The sequence below is a fragment of the Perca fluviatilis genome, chromosome 20 (genome assembly GCF_010015445.1).
Source record: "Perca fluviatilis chromosome 20, GENO_Pfluv_1.0, whole genome shotgun sequence".
NCBI classification, from domain to species: Eukaryota; Metazoa; Chordata; class Actinopteri; order Perciformes; family Percidae; genus Perca; species Perca fluviatilis.
The window spans coordinates 3,412,693-3,432,564 of NC_053131.1; the positions used below are offsets into that span (position 1 = coordinate 3,412,693).

Genomic DNA, 19,872 nt, shown 5'->3' on the forward strand with positions numbered 1-19,872 from the left:
CCCTTTCTCTGTTGACTGTAGCTGTACGCACTGTGCTCAACTGTTTCACATTGTATTGCTGTTGAACGTCTGCCTGCCTGCGCTGCTCAGTTGATTAATGTAGATGGAACTTGGCTGAGTTCATGGCTGCTGACTCTGTCAGAGTAATGACGCTACATCCCCACACACACACACACACACACACACACACACACACACACACACACACCGAGGAGTGTCCCGCAATGCATCACTGTGAACATTAAGTGATGATGGAACACAAGCAAACAGGGATTTGCGACACAGACACACACACACACACACACACACACACACACACACACACACACACACACACACACACACACACACACACACACACACACACACACACACACACACACACACACACACACACACACACACACAGAGCTCCAGTGTGAGCGTTGTAGGAAGGGGAGAGGGTGATGGTGGGGGAGTTCAGAACGATGAGGGTGGGTAGGGCAGTTATCTTCATTTCTAGGTGATTCACGTTTGAAGTGGGCCTGCAAAATTGCTTTATGGAAAGTGGCGAGCGGCTCGGCGGGAACATTAGGCGGGAAGCAGTGGGGAGGCCGGCGTTTCATTAGGGAGCTCTACTGTGCCTTTATTACCCGGATTTGGAGTTTTATGATGATCATTATTTGCGATAGAATTATTATTCGCATATATCTGGCAGTCAGCTGTTTGGGTTTGGGACACTGGGACTGAGCGTCTCTATGACTGAATCCATAAGTGGTTTCTGAGGTGATCTGTACAAGGTTAGCCATTTTTTTGCCTCCTCTGTGTGCCGTGTTTGCGCGTGCGAGCTCAGGCGGGAGTCAAGCTGTCGGCCAGTCCATGGGCCTCGGCGGGTAAAGTCTCAGAGGGGTCCGGGGCGAGGTGGGAGCGGCTGGCGTTGGCCAGACAGCGCTGGGTGATCTCTGACTGAAGCCTCGTCCGAGTCTCCACCAGAAATTCATCCTGTCGATCATACACAAACATACAATCCATCAAAATGGAACAGGGTTAGCATGATGCCAAAAAACATCATGTACACACCAACTTGTACACTGTACAGTTAACCTAGGTTTTTACAGTGACATTTCTGTTATATACAGTAACAGTTATTACAGTAATGTCACTGTGAATCTGAATCAACAGTGTAGCCTGTAAGTTATTGTAAAACCCTCTGAAATGTCTAACAGTGTACTTTTATACTTTCTTTACCTCAACCGACTTTTGCTCCCCTTCAGTTATGTGATTTCATACATGAGCTGACAGAATGTGCCTTATGACACCTTACACCCACTTATTCCCAGACAAGAACAAAAAAAGGAGTACCTCCAAATAACATCAAAATCAGAAGGTCGCTGCACAACTTGTGTTTTTTAGTTAACAAACTAAGCGTGAATGGGAGGACAGGAGGAAGAGAGGAGTGGAGAAGTAACAGAAGGAAGACATTAAAGTGTGGAGAAGAAAAAGGACAGAGCAGAGGATAGGTAGTGTGCTGACTCCTGGCTTGCTGCTAATTGCCACAACCACCGATGCACTTTCCCGCCTCATAAATTATCGCTATGACGACGGCTGTGATGATGTCAGGAAAGCCCAGCATCCCAAAACCAACAGCAGCCTCTCTACTCTTGTCACCACTATCTGCTTGGTCTATTTAAACACATGGAAATAGACAATGATGCCAAAACCAGCGTTTTATTTTCCAAAAAAATAGATCTATTTATGCAAATTTATGAGGAAAATGCTGGCTTAGCAAAGGGAATGAAGCCTGAGGAAGGTGAGGGACATCCAGCCGAAAATGAGGGAAAACGCCACTGATATATAGACTAACCAGCGACAAATAAACAAATATACAACCTACACAACAACACAAAGACATAATTAAAAGGCAACAAGTAATAGGGATCCAATTCAATTGTATTCCATTTTATTTATAGTGTAAAAGCATAACAGAAGTTATCTCAGGACCGTTTACAGGTAGAGTAGGTCGAGTTGTGACCTCTGTGGGGTCCTCACCCCCATGTTAGGAAACACTGCCATATTGCCTTTCCGTCATTAATGAAAAAATTGACAATTTTTTTTAACCAGGCCTTAAAAAGGAACCTTTTCCTTAACAAAAAACAAACTCTTAACTTTTAATCTGCAGCGAGCTCTTCTCTGTTCTCCTCTCTCCCCTCCTTTCAGTTCACCTCCCCCCCTCCCCTCTCCCTCCTCCCCTCAGTGGCGGCGGTCTGCAGCAGAGCAGTTAATAAAGAGATTGATTATCGGCCTGTCAGGAAGTGACAGTTGGACAGGGCTGCTCTGCGTGAATGACAGAGGGCACGCTCACCACGCAGCAGCCCGCCCGCCTGACACACACACACACACACACACAGAGATACTTTTGCCAACACTGGGGTAGGTGAGGTGGTGGAGGAGGAGGATGTGGGGGGGGGGGGCTGCATGGGTGAGAGGCAGGCATGTGGAGAACAGCAATGCAACCTTCTGCTGGTGAAAGGTTTGTCTGTGTGTGTTGGAGTGTGTGTGTGTGAGTGTGAGTGTGAGTGTGTGTGTGTGTGTGTGTGTGTGTGTATGTGTGTTGGTGTGTGGGGGTCAGGGTTCACAGCTACTGCCTTCTGGAGAGAGAGAAAGACGGATGCCAATGACGCCATACACAGGAGCCAAAGGGATCAAAAGAGACTCAGGAACACACACACACACACACACACACACACACACACACACACACAACACACACACACACACACACACAGATAATACAACATAAACCCAGGATCCAGTGGATTTACACACTCCCATCCTAGCAGCACACACAGGTGCCCTGGTTATTGCCCCTGGGTGACAAACACAAACTAAGCTTGTTGGAATGTTGGATTTGTGTCTCTCAGCACCAAACCACCGGGGATCGCTCGGAGCTGTCAGGTGGTTTTGGTGTAGGATTTGCTGACCATGTCACCTGCTGGAGACCAAAATGAAGTTTCTAATACACAATCATTATGAAAAAAGCAGCTGTAACACAATGAATACATTTTTTTGGAGCGTCACAAATACTGTGACGTGACTCTTTGAAAGACTGACTCTAGTGCTCATGTTCTATTGGCCCAGAAATGCAGAAGGCCAATGAACCTTTTTTGGGTGGCTTAATGAGTAACTGTGACTGGAATAAAAAGAGCACCATGTTGAAACCCTTCCCCGAGTTCATTTAATCCATCTGTAGACCACACACAAGCAAGCAGAGATGTGGTGACGTGTGCAGGGTTAGGGTGGAAATGGGGAGTCTTCTGGGTTGGTCAGATATCTTCAGTGTAACAAAAGAAGATTAATAAAGATTATTTTTTGGGCTTTTCCGCCTTTCATTTTTGACAGGACAGTTAGGTGAGAGAGAGGGGGGGAAGACATGAAGGAAATTTGTCGCAGGTCGGATTCGAACCCTGGACCTCTGGGTCGAGGCATAAACCTCTCAGTATGTGCGCCTGCTCTACCCACTGGTTTCATTTCATATGTATTGCTTAGCCTATTTTATTGGTCACTTTTCTAGATGCATTACTTATGATTTGCCTTTTATTCTTAACTGATGAACTATATTTGAATTGTTTTTTATATTTGCATTGTTTTAAATTTAATGTCTAAGCGGGCTCTTCACTTATATTGTGTAATAGAGTTGGCTCTGTTGTGTCAGTATGACTGTTATAAATCATCTCCTCTTTAACTATCTGACTAATATCTCTTGTTATTTATCACTGTGCATAGGTGACCAAACTATTTTCCATAACTATATTTTCATACAAATGCTCAGAAGTAAAAAAAAAAAAAAATAATAAAAAAATATGTTAAAGTGTTTTTTTGGAAGGGAACACAAAAGTTCAAAAAAGAAGGCACTCCAAGGCACTCTTCTGGCAAAAAAAGTTATTAAAGCTTTTATTTATATGGCTATTTCATATGAAAATTGTTAGTACATTAAAATCACAGCACACAAGCACAGATAAAATATGATAAAAATATAAAATATGGTTGCAAATACCAGAGCAAGGAGCCTGTAAAGTCACCGGTAACAAATGCACAGTATGACCACCAGATGGCTCTTATAGAAGAAAAAAAAGTATATATATAACAACAATACATAACAACGTTCAGCATTTTTTTGGGCCGTAATCAACAAGAAATAACAGCTTTAAACTGAAAAGAACGTTTTAAAAAGGAACAAAGAACAGATAAGCTTTCTCTTACAATAAAAAAGGTCTATTCATAAGCAGTGAAACTTATTTTGCACGCATAATTTGATGTATTTGATGTAATTACTGTATGTATTTATCTGAGAGGAACATGCACTCTGACTCTATCTGTTCACCCTGATGGACTTTGCACCTACATTAGAGCATACGTTAGAGAACAGTGTTAAATGTCGGAGTGTCCCCAGCCTGTCACAGTCACATGGGAACATTTTGGCAGTGCTTTGGCACAAAACAACCACCCAGTCAGCATATAGTGAGCGGCTGGTGTAGCGGCGAGGAGCATATGCCATGTAATGAGGCTGACAAGCGTCCCTACACCCCGTGGCTTTAGCTGTAGCTACAGACAATATATCTGACCTGAGTAAAGCATGACAGGTCACATTGTAAAATGATCCTCTGTGTGTTGATGATTATGATATAGCACTTAGAGGATTGGTGAAATTCTATATTTGTCCGCTTGTCAACCAATCCCATGTACAGATCCAAACCAACAGTGAATGTCTTTACTAACAAGTTCTCTGTGTGTGTATCACAGCCTGATACACACACACACACACACACACACACACACACACACACACACACACACACACACACACACACACACACACACAGTCCTGCTTCCACAAATACTCACTACAGCACCAAATGTGGATTAATCCGCGGCTGTGACCAGTTGTGTTTAAAAATTACTGAGCCTTTACATTTTTTTTTAAAGATGTATGTCTTCAGTAGGAGGCAATGGGCTTGGAGCTGAAAGCCACAGACAGGAAGTCAGAAAGTACTGGGGGCCGGACGCAAAATTACGAATCCCACTATGGCCACGCCAAGACCCACTTGGCGTGGCCATAGTGGTCGATTGGTTGGGGTTAGGCATTTGACCTGGAGTGGTTAAGGTTAGGATAGCTGATTGGTCAGGGGATAGGACCTGTACAAATGGGGTTACGTTACCTTGTGTAAGCATGGACACCTGGCCAATAGTAGCTATTGAAGGGCGGGTCTTGGCATGGCCATAGTGGGAAAATAAATATCGCGGGCCGGACAACTTTTTGTGTCTGTGATCCTTTACAATTCTATCACACATACTGTATGTTAACTACATCTGCTGATGTAGACGATGGGACATGATTGAAAGCCCTGGGACAGGTGCGGTTTCTTAGGTCACTAAACTTTAAACCTCAGATGACACAATAATCTTAACTCAAGTGCCACTAATAGCTTTGTTTTTGCATGCTTGTAAGGACTTATCCTGTTTGAAAAGAAGAACTAGTAACTGGACCTGAGTTAAGATGCTTTTGTCATACTACTGTTCCCAAAGACAAGACTGAACTGACAGCTTCATGTTAAATATGTCTTTTTAAAAATGTGCTTATATAATTTTACTGTTTTATTGATCCCCAGTGGGGAAATTACAATTTACACTCTGTTTGTTAGAAATCACTACACACAGACCTGAAATACACACAGACATGCCCAGGACCTATTCATGCACAAATGGAGAGATGTCAGAGTGAGTGGGCTGCCAGTGCCATCTCTCCAGCTACCAATCCACACTCTGTACTTTGGTCCGTACTGGGACTTGAATCAGCGACCCTCCGGTTCCCAACCCAAGTCCCTACGGACTGAGCTACTGCCAGCCCCTAATACGCCCCCTAATATCTACAGGGCACAGTGGGGCTTAGAATGAGTCAGGGGGCTATGCATATTTATTGGGCCTTATATCTATAGTGCAGTTTTATCTTTTTTTTCTCCATTTAGTTTTTCCTAATTATATAGTGTTGTATTACATTAATAACTATCCACCTGACATTCTGACATTCAACTGAACTCATTTGGCCTTTCAGTGTCACTGCTTTCTTTTTTTAAATGCATGTTTACCCATTTCCCCATAGCTGTGCTTCTTGCAGTTTCCCAAAATGACATTGGTGTTTGCACGAAGAAACCTTTTTGACAATGTCTGGTCATTGTTTATGTGCAGAATCTTCCACTTTCTCTAATTTTCTTAAAAATCTTTGACATGCTGTTAACAATATTTTAGTGTCGGATTCCTTACTTGTTCATTTCGCTGTACATCTCATGGGAACGCCATGCTGTAATATCTTCCTACATAGGATCCAGGTGCCAGACTTTCAGCATAGCCAAACTAATTTACTGATTTCTCACACACACACACACACACACACACACACACACACACACACACACACACACACACACACACACACACACACACACACACACACACACACACACACAACAAATCTACACTACATTTATTTGCACTTGATCAGCAGTGGAACAATCAATACCTAGACTGAGTAAGTAGACTGCTGAGCCTCGTATCAAGATGCCCCCCCCCCCTCATCTTTCACACCCAGAGAGAAGGAATCAGAGTGGGGGAGGAGGAGACGCAGATGGACAAGTGCTTTTACGAGTCTTCCTCTGGCTCGGTGCCACGGCCACAGACTCTCTTTGTTTGCCCGGCTACTAAACTAATAGAGATAAAGGCAGGTTCCTGCTGGCCCCGAATTAGAAAATCATTAAGGAATACAAACACACACACACACACACACACGCACACGCACATGCACACACTTACGTGTAACATGTAAATATTAAAGACTGCTTCTGCAACATCAGTACAGAATACAACTCAAAATTGCACTCGCTCACTTGCACACACGCACGCAGTTTATTTCACTGCTGAAAACCCAAAGAAACTCTTGTTTCCTTTTGCTTCAATCTTTCATGTAGTGGATGTCCTTACAGTGTTGCATGATGGGAGAATACTGTTGGAACTTGGATATTGAATGAGTTGTGTGGCGTGTTTCTTTTGGCCCTCTGCAGTCTGCTCAGTGGTCAGATTGATCTGGTTGAAACTGGGGTTAGTCAGTCCATAGCACAGTATGTTCAGCTGATAGTCCAACAGTGCTGACCTTAGACTAACCTGCTGTTTCTATTGTGAAGTTTGAAGAGGAGCTTTGCTAAATATGAATTCCAGCTTGTTATATAGGCTGCACTTTTGTGCACTTGACACTGCAAATGTAAGCTAAGCGTCCAGCTTCTTTCACCAATGACTGCTGATTTCTTCTCTTCTTATTCTTTGAAGTGACTTGAATCCGCCCCACAGGAATTTGAATTGGAATGACAGGAAGTGGAATTAAATTCATGGCAATTCAAAGAAATTCCACACAGTCACACAACAGAAAGAATGTGTTGAATCTCACATGCATTCAGAGTTAGGAAGGTTACTTTGGAAATGTAATTGCTTACTGTTATAAGTTACCCATTAAAAATGTGGTTTGGATTACATTATCAATGCAAAGTAAATTCCTTTTAATTTGATTAGTAACTAATTGAATTACACATTTTACCTCAGTAATACAACTAAATACAATTACATTAATTTTTTAATTTAATAACATAATTTCATTACATGCAACTAGTCTCTCCTCAACCCTGCATACATTTTCTTCCAAAATATAGATAATGATAAGGATTCTGGGAAATGGAGTCATGTTCTATCATGTTCCACAAAATAACAATTACAATAAATCAAACTGAATTATTTGTTCTGTGACTAGAGCTTTTAACATTCATTGCTGGGGGAAAACATTTCCTGTTAATGTAATCTGTACAAGGAGTTCAAACTAATATCATTTATAGAATATGTAATGCAATCATATCTGACATACTCTATATTGTAAAGCATTGTTAAACACTTCACTTAAATTATGTATATGAATTTCTTTGACTTTTTATTGAATTGAAATTCTGCTTCCTTTAATTCAAATTAAAGGAAAAAAAATCTAGTCAAATTCAATTCAAATTCAAGAATTGAATTGGAATGTAGGAGTCATTCTCAATTCAATTCTGAATTGCAAGCCTTGTATGTATGTATGTGTGTATGTATGTTTGAGTTTGAGTTTATTTATGAAAGGGGACAGCGCAAATTAATAAAACACACACACATATATATATATATATATATATATATATATATATATATAAATTAGAACAGACATAACCATTAAGATCAATAGAAGCAGTATTAAACTAGAAAGAAACAATAAGTAAAATTCATGTATGTTGACTCAAACTAACAGAATAATATGTATCATAAATAGTGTTAGTGCTGACATGTATATGTATTGACCATCCAGTGTTTTAGCTGCTTAGTAAAAGACGTCTATATGTGTTGAACTGTCTGATGTGGTTTGGGATTGAGTTCCACTCTCTTGACCCTCTGATGGACCAGGCTGACTGACTAAAAGAACTTTTCCGCAGCGGAATAACACAGTCTCCTCTTGCGATCCTCTTGTGACTCGAACAGTATCTGATCTTCTGTTGATATAGACAACAAGTGGCGGTGGAGCTAGGTTATGCGTGACTTCATATACCAAACATATGTTTACATATTTCATTAGGTCTTCCCAGCTTAAAAGCTGGTACTTCTTCAAAATTAAGCATAGATGGAAATGCTTAGTTTTTTTATCTAAAGTTTTTATGGCTTGTTTGTATAGTGATTCAAGTGGTTTCAGTGTGCTATTGTTGGCCTGGGACCAGCTTGTCAAACAATAAGTCAGATGGGTGAAAATCATAGAATGTATGTATCTATGTATGTATGCATGTATGTATGTATGTATGTATGTATGTATGTATGTATCTATGTATGTATTTATGTATGTACTGTATGCATGTATGTACTTTATGTATGTCTGTTTCTACTGTATGCATGCATGTATGTACTGTATGTATGTATGTACTGTATGTATCTACTGTATGCATGCATATCTGTACTGTATGTATGTATGTATGTATGTATGTATGTACTGTATGTATGTATGTATCTACTGTATGTATGTATGTACTGTATGTATGTATCTACTGTATGCATGCATGTATGTACTGTATGTATGTATCTACTGTATGTATTTATAAATTACATATACAGAATATTTACTGTATGTATATATGGATTGATATTTTTGACGTTATTATTAGTATTATTAATACTACTGGATTACTACTGATGCATTTATGCAGCATTTTAATGTTGTAAGTGGTTGTGGTGGGGCTAATGTTATACAGTGCCTTGCGAAAGTATTTGGCCCCCTTGAACGTTTCGACCTTTTGCCACATTTCAGGCCTCAAACATAAAGATATAAAACTGTAATTTTTTGTGAAGAATCAACAACAAGTGGGTCCCAATTATGAAGTGGAACGAAATTCATTGGCTATTTCAAACTTTTTTAACAAATAAAAAACTGAAAAAGTGGGCGTGCAAAATTATTCAGCCCCTTTACTTTCAGTGCAGCAAACTCTCTCCAGAAGTTCAGTGAGGATCTCTGAATGATCCAATGTTGACCTAAATGACTAATGATGATAAATAGAATCCAGCTGTGTGTAATCAAGTCTCCGTATAAATGCACCTGCTCTGTGATAGTCTCAGAGGTCCGTGTAAAGCGCAGAGAGCATCATGAAGAACAAGGAACACACCAGGCAGGTCCGAGATACTGTTGTGGAGAAGTTTAAAGCCGGATTTGAATACAAAAAGATTTCCCAAGCTTTAAACATCCCAAGGAGCACTGTGCAAGCGATAATATTGAAATGGAAGGAGTGTCAGACCACTGCAAATCTACGAAGACCCGGCCGTCCCTCTAAACTTTCAGCTCATACAATGAGAAGACTGATCAGAGATGCAGCCAAGAGGCCCATGATCACTCTGGATGAACTGCAGAGATCTACAGCTGAGGTGGGAGACTCTGTCCATAGGACAACAATCAGTCGTATACTGCACAAATCTGGCCTTTATGGAAGAGTGGCAAGAAGAAAGCCATTTCTTAAAGATATCCATAAAAAGTGTCGTTTAAAGTTTGCCAAAAGCCACCTGGGAGACACACCAAACATGTGGAAGAAGGTGCTCTGGTCAGGTGAAACCAAAATCGAACTTTTTGGCAACAATGCAAAACGTTATGTTTGGCGTAAAAGCAACACAGCTCATCACCCTGAACACACCATCCCCACTGTCAAACATGGTGGTGGCAGCATCATGGTTTGGGCCTGCTTTTCTTCAGCAGGGACAGGGAAGATGGTTAAAATTGATGGGAAGATGGATGGAGCCAAATACAGGACCATTCTGGAAGAAAACCTGATGGAGTCTGCAAAAGACCTGAGACTGGGACGGAGATTTGTCTTCCAACAAGACAATGATCCAAAACATAAAGCAAAATCTACAATGGAATGGTTCACAAATAAACATATCCAGGTGTTAGAATGGCCAAGTCAAAGTCCAGACCTGAATCCAATCGAGAATCTGTGGAAAGAACTGAAAACTGCTGTTCACAAACGCTCTCCATCCAACCTCACTGAGCTCGAGCTGTTTTGCAAGGAGGAATGGGCAAAATTTCAGTCTCTCGATGTGCAAAACTGATAGAGACATACCCCAAGCGACTTACAGCTGTAATGCGCAGCAAAAGGTGGCGCCTACAAAGTATTAACTTAAGGGGGCTGAATAATTTTGCACGCCCAATATTTCAGTTTTTTATTTGTTTAAAAGGTTTGAAATATCCAATAAATTTCGTTCCACTTCATGATTGTGTCCCACTTGTTGTTGATTCTTCACAAAAAATTACAGTTTTATATCTTTATGTTTGAGGCCTGAAATGTGGCAAAAGGTCGAAACGTTCAAGGGGGCCGAATACTTTCGCAAGGCACTGTAGTTGGGTTGATAGTTTTAAAACAACAAGTCCTATTTCAGAAGGTGATCATACAGTATATCACATGTGCATGTACATTTTTAATCTGCAAAGTAACTAAAGCTGTCAAATACATGTAGTGGAGTAAAAAGTACATTTCCTGAAATGTAGTAAAGTGGAAGTTTAAAGTGGCACACAATGAAAATCCAAAAAAGAAGTACAAGTACCTGGAAATGGTACTTAACTTAAAATGATAAAATGAGAAATGGTAAATGAGTAAACTTCAGAATCATTCCACACCCGAGAAATGCAAGCAAAGAAACAGCAGAGGACTGATCCAGACAGACAGCAAGATGGCAGCAGAAGACCACTAGTATCCTAATGTTTGAATATTCAGTAGACATGTCAGGTGTTTCCTGCCGCTCTGGTCAATACTGAACCCTAATTTCAACAACAACAACACATGTGGGAGGTTCGGATTTGAAAACTCTGCCGCCTCCTCCTCGCCTGATGTCTCCACGTGGGAACAGTCTCTCCCTCTCCCTCTCTCTGTCTGCCTTCGTCTCAACATTAGTTAAGATGGCTGCACGGTGGCTGCCGGGAACGAGCATTTAAGGCTCTCTGAGGTGCAGGGGGCTTAAACTAGCTCATTTGTTAGCTCTGCATTCCCAAAGACAACCTTACAAATGGAGCCACTTTCCACTGATTATTAGCAGGGAGGTAAAGAAACAACGGCTCCACTCGGTTAGTCTGGCTCAGGACCGACCGGGACACTCAAACACACACGCGCGCGCGCACGCACGCACGCACGCACGCACGCACGCACGCACGCACGCACGCACGCACGCACACACACACACACACACACACACACACACACACACACACACTAAAGGGTCAACAGGCTCACACTACAGCAGATACATGGGGAGGTTTTCAATGTGGTACATGTTGAATGAAGTCTTATTTTGAAATCAGTGTAGAGATAGGGATAGAGAGGAAAGGAGACGGTGTTTGTCGAATGTGAACATGTTCAGGTTCAGAGGCAGATCAATTTGAATACACACACACACACACTCGCACGCACGCACGCATGCACGGACGCACGCACACACACTTGAGTATAAGCATAACAATACCTGTGTCTAAACCAGGGCTCAGCGAGCATTAAAATGTGTTCATAAAAAATGAAAAAAAGAGAAGAAAACAGCATATGGAAGCCCCAGCAGAGGCATTCTTATTTCTATCTGTGAAAATTCATTACGGATTCTCACAATGAGTGTGTGTGAGAATTCACTGTTTGTTCTCGTCTGGGCTAAACAAAGGCACATGTGCTCATTTTCAGAGCGGGATGTGGTGCGGCATGATTTCAAAGGCACAACTTGAAAGACGACAGACAGCTATTTACAATATTTATACATTTAGGATGCTGATACTATGCATATTACATGTCTGTCTTCCACTGTGTGAGTGTGTGTGTGTGTGTGTGTGTGTGTGTGTGTGTGTTAGATCGGTGGGGAAGGGAATCGCTGATAAAAAAAAAAAAGGGTTACTTTGGAATTTCTCTGATAATTGGTGCCTTAAAAGGAGCTCATTTTTAACTATGTCACCACGACTGCTCGATGACAATTAATCTGTTTGCGGCTGCTTCCTTGGCATCTGTGCCAATTACTTTATATGCTAATATATGTAAATGACATCTCAGATGCCAGTTTCAAGTGTTATGCGAGTGGCGTATTGTGTCTTTTTTTTAAAGTCATATTGTTGAGGCTGATCAACAATGCGAGTGCTTTAAATTTGGAGGTGTGTAAGTTATTGATTTCCTCCCCTGGCCTAGTGTTTCCCCATAAACACATTTACTGACTCACATATCATACATTTAAAATGAATTTCAGGATTTGTCTTTCGGTTTCCCCCCTGAATTTGTCTCTTGTCAAGGTAGGAAAAAAAAAAAAAAGTCTTAAAATAAAATATGAATTCACACAAAAGATAATTGCACAGTTTGTACATATTAACCCTCTGGGGTCTGAGGGTGTTTTCACACACACAGATGTTTTTAGCATGCTCTGATATTGTTGTGCATTTGAACTTATCGAGGTACCCTGACTGTTTGGTATTCAGCACAAGCCCAGCTACAATAATATCTAAGAAGAAATGTATTTCATGATTGCACTTTTGTTTTTAAAGGAAGGAACAATGTTTTGTAGAGCAGTTTTTCTGTCTTTATGGTCTGAGAAACTGATCGCACTAACAATGACACATATTCACTAGGGACGCACGATTCAGAAAACGTCACGATTCAATATCAATTTTTAGGCTCAAGATTCAATTCAAAATCGATTTTCGATTCAAAAAACGATTGACAGTATGTAAACGTAGTTACTTTTTCCATGTGATTGCAGTAGACATACAATAAAAAAGAAAAATCTTATAATATAATAAAAAACATTAAAAAATATGAATAGATTTTTGTAATTCTATTAATCGATTTTGAATAGGTAGAGCTTGAATTGCGATTCGAATGTGAATTGATTTTTTTGCACACCCCTAATGTCCTACAAAAAACCCAGTAGATTTTAAAATCTAATTCAGCAAAAAAATAATAATAAATATATGGTTGATTTTACATTTACATTTTTACAGCTATTTTTGTGAAAAAAGTAAACACTCCTGCTGTATTTAGCATTTATAAGCAGTATGTATACCACATAAGAGATGTGAGCAAATATAAGGACAAGAGTGTATCCATATGTTTGTCAATGATTATAACTCCTCCTATGAAGCATCCATAACAGGTGTATAAAGAGTAAATAACAGCTTGGTATCACAGTATGGCATTATATATGATTACACAAGAACCCAACCCTGCCTTATAAAGCATTTATTAACCATACACATCATTCACCGCCAAGCTTAGAACTATGAAGCCAAATCCCTACTTAATGATAATAATTACAAATAATGACAACTATGCTGTATTCTGTTCTTCAGCATTCATTGTATGTTACACCAGATGTTTACAGGTGCTGACAAATTCATTTTCATCATTTACTGCTACATTACAGGGAGTTGTAAACCCGTTTTTTAAGAGTTTGCATGTAAATGTTAAAATAAAATGAGGATTCAATTCCCCGACAGAGCAACATAAAGAGCCGAGAAACACATTGGATCAAATCTGAATGTTGAACACAATAACAACCGTATTTGGGCTGTCAGTCACTACGGAGAGTGTTTGTCCGTGACCTTTCACCTTGTTTTTGGAAGTATATTATTGAGATATATGAGCAGATAATACTCTCTGAACAGAATCCGATTTTGTGCAGTGATGTTCTCTTTGTTTCCGTCACCAGAGTGACACAACGCGCCACACACATCACGCCACTTCTTTGAGTCGGAATTCCGTCGAATGGAAAGTGGAGAAGAAAGAAGAGAAACGCTTTGAATTTCACAGTTTCTCAACATGTCTCCGTGTACATACCTGTGAATATATTCATACAGACAATGGAGTTGTCTCACTGAAGGCATCAAAACTATGAATGAACACATATGGAATTATGTACTTAACAAAAAAGTGTGAAATAACTGAAAACATGTCTTATATTTTAGATTCTTCAAAGTAGCCACCCTTTGCTTTTTTGATAACTCTGCAAACCCTTGGTGTTCTCTCAATGAGCTTCATGAGGTAGTCAGCTGAAATGGTTTTACCTTCACAGGTGTGCTTTGTCAGGGTTAATTAGTGGAATTATTTCCCTTATTAATAAAAAAGCAAAGGGTGGCTACTTTGAAGAATCTAAAATATAAGACATGTTTTCAGTTATTTCACACTTTTTTGTTAAGTACATAATTCCATATCTGTTCATTCATAGTTTTGATGCCTTCAATGAGAATCTACAATGTAAATAGTCATGAAAATAAAACGGAAACGCATTTGAATGAGAAGGTGTGTCCAAACTTTTGGCCTGTACTATATATATATAAATAAAATATATATAATATAATTTAATATATATATATATATTATATATCAGCTTAAAAAAAGCTGCAGTGCAATTTCCCTACACCAGAGAATCCTGTGAAATGCTTTCAGTTACAGCAGACTGTACAGAACAGCGTTAAAGTCCATCAGCTCCTTTTTTCTACACCAGGAAACTTGAGCAGCTCTTACTGTACGACAAACGGAGAGAATTGACTTCATTTATTAGCCGTTGTTCAGTGGAAGTGGAATAACGCTGAGTAAATGGTAATGAATGCACTTGGAGCATACTCACAGAGCCATGTTCTCTTTCTATAAATGGCAGTAATTACCAGCCGTTCCTTCATCGACAGACAGACACACGGCGCGGCTTTAAGATGCCTTTCTATTGTTCTTCTCTTCCACGTCTCTGCTCTGTCTGCAGCCTTCCATCACTCCGACAGAAGATGTCACTGTTGTATACCAAATATCTGCTCCCTGAGGTTGCGTGTGTGTGTGTGTGTGTGTGTCTCAGATGAGAGAATGTGTTTTCATGTTCATCAGTAAGAAACAAAGCTATGTTGTATTTAAGGCGTTTGACTGTGAAGTTTTGACAATGCAGACAAAAGAAAGAAATCCATTAGAATTTATCCAGCTGGGTGAACTTTAAATAAGTGATAAAGACATGAATGTAAACCCAATACAACTACATTACTTTTTTATTTTATTTGATTGTTGAGCAAATAAAGATTAATTGGGTTTAAAGTGCAATTTTAAGGTATGAAAACTGTCCCTTTTCTTATTATCTTAGCATTTTTTATTTTTTTATTTTTAGCACCGTACTTAGTCCTAAAATCCTGCGAATGACTTTAATTTTCCACGCCACATGCAGTACACAGACTGAACGTGGCCTATGAAAATATAAAAATAATGATGCCAGTATTATTCCAGTGCTAAAGTATTCATTACAACAATTATGAAAATGACGCCGGGTGTTTAAGGAGTGGGAGGTGGTGCCACGCTCTGTTTTAACATACACATTGTTATCCGGCTTCACTACTCTACATGTTGGGTTATTTTTTTCCTTCCGGTAATTACAACACCAACATATTTGGGACGTTATGATTTGATAATTATACTGGAGGTTCACCGGCAGAGAGATGATAAAAAAAAAAAAAAAGAGTCAAAAAAAAAGTCACAGGGATGAAACCAAGAGGCTGAACACGAGACGCTCCGAAGATGACGCCTGAATAAAACATAGAACATTCTTCTGACCCTGTATGCATAAACAAAAATATACACACATGCAATAAACTACTTTCACTGTCGAAATGATATTTGTTTTATGTGGGGTAACAGATTCAACAGGCTTTATATTACCATTACAGAGAGATTTTGGGTGTGCTTTGTCTTTTGTCAAATTGCTCTGTTTTTGGATTGGAGTTTGGTTGATGGCTTTCTACATGAACTTGACTTTATCTGAGGCTGTTCAGGGAGAAGGTTAAACCAGTCTAGCATTTGCATTGATCCACAGCAACTTGGCTTGTAGGGAATATTGAGGTAGTGATAAAACCGGACAATATTACTGATAAATATTGATATTTTAATGAAAATAAGTATATGAATTTAACAGACAAATATTCAAATGTTGGTCACAAAACCACAGTTCCCCACAAGGACCCAAAACTGAATCAAAGTTCATCTTTAAATGAAACCGTGACTAGAATTGTGTAAGTGTGACATGACAATAAATATGGAATTATTATTTTCATGAATGAACCTGAGAATGAAACATGCTCTGGGCAGTAAATCCAATTCCATTTTGAAAGCTTTCATTTGTCTGTTGGGGGAAATGGTCTCCAGCAAATGCATGATTTTCTCCTGTTGGTTTGATAAAAAAGTGAGCAGCTGTTTTAGGAAATTTTAAGTGTTTTTTTGTTTTTTTTTAAATGAAGCTACTGTATATATGAGCTACGTCTTCAGTAGTCAGTAGAAAACTAAAGGGCTCGGAGCTGAGCGCCACAGCCAGGGAGTCAGAAAGTACTGTGGGAAAGTCTGGGAAAGGTTCTCAGTCATCGAGGTCATAGTTCTGGCTGAAGGCAAGAGAAACCCAGCTGGGTAGTGTTCACTCAGAACTGAAGAAGTCTCTTGGATGGGACCACTAAGGCCCTGGCACTACGGTGTAAAAAATATTAATAAATAAAGAATCTAATAAAAAGAGAGATCCAATCCAAAATGGGAAACTGAAGACAATCAGCACCGATACAAACAACAACAACAACAAAAGAAGTTCAAAAGCATAGCCACACCTGATATTTTTCCAGCACTCACTCCCCATCTTGCCTAAAAAAAACCCACATTTGTATATGATGCAGCACATGATCAGAACTAGAAGCGTGCTCTGCTCCATGACTTATTGACAGGCAGGCCCAAGACCTGCAGCAAGCAGCGTCTACTCCTATAGCACCGGTCACAAAGTGCTTCACAGTCCAAGAAATCAAATCTAATCAAATCTAGAGATGGTCCGATACCATTTTTTTTTTTTTTTCGATACCGATTCCGATATGTGAACTTGTATATCAGCCCACACTGAGTACCGATCTGATACCAGCGTGTTAAAAAATGTATATATTTTTTTTTAACATGAAACAATACATGCTGTAGAACTTTATTTTATTATTATCCAGTTTGACAGTCAGTCATAACGGAAAAATAACAGAAATAAACTACTTTAACGTAGATTTTCTTCTGGGCTAAATTACATGGTATCTGATCAGTGCATAAACTCCAGTACTTTCCAATACCAGCACTGGTATCGGTCTCCGCACATCTCTAATAAAATCTAACACAGTCAAATAAATCAATAAGATAAGCAGCAATAGAGTGGGAGTATTTCCAATCAGAGTGAATATCATTTGGATGTGGCCTGAGTTTGGACCCACGGCTGGTCTCAGATACCATAAGGACCCAGGAACTCTTCTACTCTGTGGTCTCCAGACAGTTGCCCACTTTGCCCGGTTGGTAATCCAGCCCGGGTCCTCCTTGCAAATCCTCCTAAATAGGTGGATAGTAGCAGGTCAAATGCTTGACTTAGTGATACTGAGTTATCTGTTTCAATGTGAGTTTCACAATAATGCATCTCCTCTATGGTCATTGTTTAGCACTGCGTGGGAATGCTTATCAAAGCCACAAACTGTTCTCCTAAAATTTCAATTTCTAACTTATGTCTTGCATAGTTTCATTTCTTTCCGACAAAACAGACAAGGCTGCTCCATGACCTTAAACTACATACATACACACACACACACACACACACACACACCTACCAGCTCTCTCTTTCTTTCGTTCTCTCTCTCTCTCTCTCTCTATCCGACCCTGTATTTATCAGGCTGTGTGACTTTCTAATCCCTCTCTTTAGCAGCGGTGTGTGAAAGCTAACACTCCTCCATGTGATTATGGAGGGCCCTGGGCTGCTGGTTATCTGGAGAGACCACCGCAGAGACCCCCGGCCATGCTCTTCCAAGCCAGCGCCACTTTAATTCTTCCTAATTGATCTTCACACTTTATAACTTTTTCCCTCCCTGAATCAACACAGGTAGAGCTCCATTTGTCGTGGCTCTGTTTCTTTATTTAAATCTAACTCTTGAAATGTGGAAGCAGGATTTTGTGAAAAAAAAAAAAAAAAAAAAAAAAAACTCTTATTATATTTTAAGTGTTGTGGCTCTATGGTCAGTCGGTCCTCCACTGTGGTCCACACTGGAATATCTCAAGAACTGATGCATGTATTGACATGGACGTTTGTACAAATATTTATAACATGTAAAATGTCCACTTATCCTGAGGCTCTATGAATCTGCTTCATCAATGTATTGTTACACGGGCCAGAGGAAACACAAGAGAGCCTGATGGGAAATGACAACTGAGAACTGGAACTCTGAACACAAACACACACAGGCAGACTCTCACACACTGCATCTGTTTCTTGCTAGTTTACAGCTACTCTCCGTACAGTTGTACATTGGCTGTTTGGGTCAAATTAGTCTCGCATTGCCAGCTCTATCTCCACAGCGCTGTGGAGGAAGGTCTGGCTACACCACACGTATATTCTGGGATAGGAGGAAAAACTGCCCTGGGTGGCTCTGCAGAATAGTCTCGGGAAGGAACTTGTTTTGGTGGAACATTTTCCCCCCACAAAAGAAAACGCCACATATAATATTAAAGGAAGTCAACGGTTCAAACAATACAGTAACGTGAGCTATTTAAATTAGCTGCAGTGTTTCCTCTATGTTGATTTTATAGTGGCGGCCCACCATGGCAAAAATTCTTGGGTTGTTGTTCGGACAGACCTGCCCCCACTGCTAAAAGAAATCCTAAAGGAAACACTGAGCTCATCATAGTTAAACCTCATTGGCTCTTACCAGTGTATCTCCGTGTGTACTTCGTCCATAACAATCCCACCAATCAGTCCCAAAACGTCCCAGTTAGAGAGGAAATGCCCTAAACATATTCATTGTTAATCTTTTCAATCATTCCCTGAAAGAACCAAGCAGGTCTGCCCTGTTGCACCCATCCAAATGTTCTTCAAAATTTGGCATTTTCAGTGTTTAGCTCAAAGTTTGTTGTTGTTTCTCCAAGCGAAGGGATTTTGAGAATGGCAACACACAGAGAGCGGAAGGTGAGGGGCAAAGCCGGACATCGTGGCTCACATACCAGGCTTTATCCTGGAAATGTACTTCCGTTGATGCAGACTAGGGTCAAATTGACACAAACTGCACAGCAGATTCGGGAGTTGTGAAATAAGTGTGAGTCCACAGCGGCCGCGGCGCTGCCTGTGATTGGGTCTTTGCACAGGTCAATCTGAAATCCAGGGCTCGGTAAAAAAGCCTTCCCGTCTGTGACATTTCCCAAGTGGACTCCCTCAGGGCAGACCCTGCCGACTGCCTCTCCATCAGTTTTGTCTCGGTGTTGTCTATGACGG

At 40.2% G+C, this 19,872-nt stretch overlaps 1 protein-coding gene across 2 annotated transcripts in view; it reads right to left on the reverse strand.

The window, feature by feature from the left end:
• Positions 1 to 388: 388 nt before the first annotated feature.
• The window catches only part of si:dkey-288a3.2 (protein phosphatase 1 regulatory subunit 37), an 88,556-nt gene continuing 69,072 nt past the window's right edge, over positions 389 to 19,872 (reverse strand). For both annotated transcript variants that reach the window (XM_039786303.1, XM_039786302.1), the window contains exon 12: positions 389 to 981. In XM_039786303.1, the coding sequence (XP_039642237.1) occupies positions 829 to 981 (153 nt within the window). In that variant the 3' untranslated portion in view covers positions 389 to 828. The remainder of the gene's footprint in view (positions 982 to 19,872) is intronic.